Source organism: Salminus brasiliensis, chromosome 2, assembly GCF_030463535.1.
Source record: "Salminus brasiliensis chromosome 2, fSalBra1.hap2, whole genome shotgun sequence".
NCBI classification, from domain to species: domain Eukaryota; kingdom Metazoa; phylum Chordata; class Actinopteri; order Characiformes; family Bryconidae; genus Salminus; species Salminus brasiliensis.
Window position 1 is genome coordinate 48,211,209 of NC_132879.1, and position 5,407 is coordinate 48,216,615.

The 5,407-nt window shown below is 41.9% G+C and overlaps 1 protein-coding gene across 1 annotated transcript; it reads right to left on the minus strand.

The window, feature by feature from the left end:
- Positions 1 to 174: 174 nt before the first annotated feature.
- On the minus strand, positions 175 to 2,456 carry parietopsin. The gene is made up of 4 exons (XM_072673950.1): positions 2,078 to 2,456; positions 1,297 to 1,625; positions 826 to 1,071; positions 175 to 321 (listed from the first exon to the last, which is right to left on the minus strand). Exons 1-4 carry the CDS (start codon positions 2,454 to 2,456, stop codon positions 175 to 177), a joined length of 1,101 nt encoding a protein of 366 aa, XP_072530051.1.
- Positions 2,457 to 5,407: the final 2,951 nt, after the last annotated feature.

Consider the following 5,407-nt stretch of genomic DNA (forward strand, 5'->3'; position numbering starts at 1 on the left):
TTCAAATGCAACACAGGCACAATTTATGCTCTTATTATTAACATAATTTAGTTTACAAAAGTTTTGTTTAGAACCTCTAGCTGCTAAAAAGTCGCTGACACCTTGTCTTTCCCAAACTGTTTAACAGTGGCAGCTGTCACTTCTCCGACACTGTGCCTGATGTATCTGGCCGACTCAGCTGGCGGCTTCAGGTTGAATGCTGTTGGGCGGCAGACGTTTGGTGCCATCCTCCACTGCAGACACGTCAGTATTACTGTCTCGCATAATGGATTTAGGGGTGTAGCAGCCACACAGTACAATCTGCATGGCACTGTACCGGAACTAGAGCAAGAAAGAGAAGATTAGATATAGTGAGGTATCCATCATGCCTTGAAGCCACAGAATATGAGGGATAAGGCCAAATGGGTCTCAAACTTTCATTTGATTCTATGTCTAAGAAAACCCAGAATGGTTGTGCAGCTTAAGTGGTTCCCATTGTCAGGCAGTTACTAGGCTGTTACTATGTGGTCACAAGGGTAAAAAAATGTTTTGTGTTAAGTAGTTGCTATGGTATTCCTATTGGTTGCTAGGATGTTGCTATGCAGTTGGTAAGGTGCCTGGCAATTGCTATGGTAAACCAGGCTTTGCTAAGGTCTTCCAGATGGTTGCTGTGGTACACCAGGCATTTGATAAGGTCTTCCAGATGGTAGCTTTGCAAGCATAGTTAACTCCTTCATTAACTAATGTTTTATCTATGGCTATAAATAGGTGTTAAGGGAAGTACAATGTAAACACTACCTAATGTCTTACTTATTGGGACACAGCAGGTCTTCACTGTTTCCTTACCTGCTTGTTGGCCAGGAAGAAGATGATGGGGTTGTAGACGGGGCTAGTCTTTGCCAAGTAGGCAGGCATGGATGCAAGAAGTGGGGATATGTGGAGGTCTGGTAGGAGAATGACAAGTACGGAGACTATAGCATATGGCAGCCAGCAGAAAAAGAAGGAGCCAATCATGGCTGCCACCATGCATGCAGCCCGTCTGTCCTCATGCTGGCGGGACCTGCCTCCCTGGTTCTCCACACTCAGGTTCAGCTACACACACAAGTACAATTAAATTGCAGGCTTTAAAGTTACTGTAAGATTATGCCAGTGGTTTCTCGTCCCAACCCTGAAGTCCATCTACTATCTCCAAATGATCAGCTACTTAATAAGTCTTTTCTGAGTTGACATGGATGCATTTCAGTAGGAATAACAACAAAACATTAAAAGACGGCAATTCATAAAGCAACTGCACAACACTTATTTTTTTAGCCATACCTTTCTTATGGAAATCAGTATGTGATAGTAGCAGTATATGATAATTCCAGTGGGCAGCAGGAAGCAGAAGAACCAGTAAGGGATCAGGTAGCTGTAGCTGGCTGTGGTACGCTCCTCCCAGGCCAAGGAGCAAGAGGTCTGAACTCCCTCTGGCCCATAAGAGCTCCAGCCGAGCAGGGGTGCTGCAGCCCAGAACAGACAGTGGAGCCACACGAACAGAAGACCTTTACTGCTGCGCCGGATGGTGACCTTGAAGGTGCCCATGGGTTTGCACACCACATTGTAACGCTCGTAGGCTAGCAAGGTCAGTGTGCAGAGGGAGACAAGGCCTATGAAGAAGATGGGAAGAGAAGAATATGATATTGTCATCACGGTAAATGACCATACTCAACATACACAAACATGGTGGCTTTACTAGGGAATGATGAACATATATAAACAAGTAATTGTAGAAGTATGAACATCCAGCGGTTTACCACCCATATACTTCTGCACTGATCAATGTCCGATCCGTAAAACATGCAACGGGGCTTAGCTTTGCAGAGGAAATTTTGGTACCAACTGAGCTGTAGTTGATAGTGCTGAGGCATTACATCAACATGGTGCACTGCAGGTAATATCTCCAAGGAATCATCGGTGGTTCTCCTCTTCTATTTCTCACTGATATAACTTAATTATATCTCACACATTTGGCTTGAAATATAGGATTTTCACATATAAAGGGTGTAAGTTGACAATCCATCTGACAGATTAAACATTCATCGAGTTAGCAATTACTCACCGAAGTAATTGACAGCGAATCCCTGGAACACGCAAAGTTCTCTACCCATAAAGAACTGCCCATAGTAGTTGGTAACTGAAGCGATGGCCGATCCACAGATGGTCATGAGCAGGTCAGAAATGGCCAGGCTGAGGATAAGGATGTTCATGGGGAAGAAGATCTGGTGATTCTGTACCATGACCACGATAACCAGCGAGTTGTTGAACACAGAGAACACGGTGATGAGGAACATCCAAAAAGACAGGATGGCGTATCCCAATGGGGGCAGGAGAGTCGGAACAGGAGAAACATCTGCTTCTGCTTCCTTTATGATTCCGTCCGCACTTTGTTCTGTATGTGTGCCGTTCAGATCCAGCACTAAAGCAGGAGTGATTTCCATGATGGCAGGAACAGATTTCTCTCTTTGCTCTTGAAGATGGTCTTCAAAGACATTAATACGAACCTCTGCTTCTGTGGAGCAAAGCACAAATGAATCATCCGAGAACCAGCAGAAGATGAACAGCATCTAATCCCATGACTTCTGTCCAAATCCAGATTACAGATGGTGCACAATTAGGAATCAGAGCTTTCTAGGCATATGGAAGGACCATGTGTCAGATGGTTGTATAATATGATTATAGAGTCTTAATGATTATAAGAGTCTTAATCATGAAAATACTAATGCTAATAGGATTGTGTAGTTTGACTCATTTAATGAAACACAGATTGAGACGCTGAGAGCATATATGTTGTTAAAATATTATTATACATCTAATTTTTCATCATTTTTATGTTTTAATTATAAAAGGCAATCTGCAAGACAAATAGGTTAATGGAGAGTGATTCAGCAAAAGCAAAGCAATGGAAAGTGATTCCAAATAAAGAGAAGAGGGAAGAAAAACAAGAAGGAAATCAGTCATCAGAGAATGAAGGTTCTTGGGCTACTTGAACATACCAGCTGGCCAAGAACTACACAGAACCTAAGAAACTACACAGAATTATAGAACTGCACTGGAGCAACCCAACCATCTAAAAGATCCAATCTTAATATATTACTTCTTAGATGAGATCCGTCCACCCTCCTAATCAGAAACGAATGGTATTTTTCTAGGAACACAAACACAACTGAAAACATAATCATCCTTAACTGTTCCGTCCTCAGGGGCATCCCTACAGATTTATGCATTGGAAGACTAAACCTTTATCTGGGGTCTGGAACAGGCGCTTCCCTCAGGATAAATAAAAAGCCCCTAAAATGTCTGTTCTTCATGATTGTTTAGTGTAGCTATAGATGTAAAATCGATCAGAAATACAGCTATTTGTTGAACTTGGCAAAGAGTGGATCTGCTCCTTTATAGTTAGCATTAGACACACAGATTAGACTTAAAGCAGTATTATGGAGAATTGACATTTCTTGCTCCTGGGCTTCCCCTACAGTCAGGGAGTGTACTTTGTTTTGAGGCACCACAAAATGAGCTGCGTTCCATGGCCTAGGCTGCACCCCGAGATTGGGTGGGTCCTCGGTAGGACTGTCCTATGAAAACTCCGTCTTAGTAGCCTATTGGTCACACAAATGGAACAGTCTAACCAGGCTGCGTGGTGATGTCACCAGAAAGGTCCCGGCCTTTTGCAAATGTTGCGTGAAACTTGGGCGCTTTTTTATTTGAAATGAATTATAATTATCAAAAGTAACATTTTAAATTAAGTTTGCTCTGAAAGTTTTTTCCTGTTTTGTGGTGCTGCTTTTTTTCCCCTTCTTTTTTGTATGTATTGTATGTCCGCAGAGAACTGTGGGTAACTGACGGCCAGAACCAACGGTCCTCCAATTTGCACAGATTGTAGGTTGCATTATCCATCTAGGCCCCATGTGCAGTATACAACCCAGATGGGGCCCATGTTTAACCCCTCCTGGTCCCATCACCGACCCTCATGACCCATTCATATGTGTCCAACATTGAACCCATGGCTAAAATGTTCTGTTTCCCAGTTGGGCCAACATTGCGGGCCTCACATGGGCATGTTATCTGGGTATGTAAGCAATGCTTCCTGCAATTGTAGTTATTTATATTAAGCCTGATCATGGAGAATGCAGCTTCTCTTGGGGGAGGAATTTTGATTAAAAATATCAAAAGAAAGTGTGCTTGTGTGCCCAACAGTTTCATTACCATCTAATTGTCTCAAAAGATTTAAAGGTAAAATCCTTATAGTCTGTAAATGATTCTTCATAATATTGCTGACAGATCATTAGGATTAATGTGTCTGATTTGAAGCTAAATTATTGTAATTGTTCTGACATGACACACTCAGCCTAACTCTCCCGTCCTAAATTTCACTCATTCTCATTTAGTTGCTCTAGCCCAAGCAGCTCAATATTCAATGAGAAAAATGCTATAAATGAATATGGATCTCTTTATTTTTTGTTATAGAAAGAGAGCAGGATGGAGAGCAAGAACCAGGTGAGAAAGTTGAGACTTAACGTTAGTCAAGACCACATCGTTATAATGGAGTGGCAGCTCCTGTTTTCCTGGGCTCATTGCTGTAGAGTCCACAATAATTTCACATAACAAAACTATGATATTTGATTTGATTGACAAGTAGCTTCTTCCTTCACATAACTCTCCATAAACATCCACACACATCATTCAAACACGTTTGGCCAGTGAACCCTGTACCTTCACTGCATGTGTATAAGTGTGATAATAACAAGGGCTGGCAGGCTGTAAAAGCAGTGTCAGAACAATGTTAAGCACTACAGTGACACTTCTACAGTATTATAGCTACACTAATCTCATGCTTACACAGCTACTCACACTTACACACACAGCCTGAGTGGTACATTTCAGGAACCCGAAAAGTTAAGACACAGCAGAACATGCAGGAAGTGTGTGTGGGGGACTCTTCATCCCGTTAGCCTGCTTATTTACAATTGAGGACATCCTGTAATTCTGCTGCCTGCAGCTTTCATTTGCTGTAACTAGCCCAGCACACACACACACACACACACACACAAACTGACACACTCATTGTAGTTAAAATTGCTCATCTCATGTCCAGCTTTCTAGGGTTTACAGTGCTATTCTCATGGGTTCCAACTCATGGTATGGTGTGTGTAATTGCAGCATTCAGGCCTCTTATTTTTTAAGGCTTATCTGTTAGCTGTTCCACTTAATTTTTTGGCCTACAACAGTACTAAGGCTCTTTCCCTGAGACCCCTATTGGCTGTCCCAACTAGCTTTTTTTCAACATGTGTTTTTTTTCGGTTGCTAGTCTAAAAAAAATTGGATTCAGAACCCAAAACCTCTTGCAATAGTGGCATGAAGCTTTTTTATTACTTGATGAAAATAAATTATA

Excerpts from the sequence above, each read along its gene's own strand:
- parietopsin (XM_072673950.1), bottom strand. The coding sequence starts at position 2,456 with ATGGAAATCACTCCTGCTTTAGTGCTGGATCTGAACGGCACACATACA. Across the intron at positions 1,626-2,077 it reads ATTCGCTGTCAATTACTTCG|GCCTTGTCTCCCTCTGCACA; the intron begins GTGAGTAATTGC and ends TCTTCTTCATAG. Across the intron at positions 322-825 it reads TCTTCCTGGCCAACAAGCAG|TTCCGGTACAGTGCCATGCA; the intron begins GTAAGGAAACAG and ends TTCTTGCTCTAG.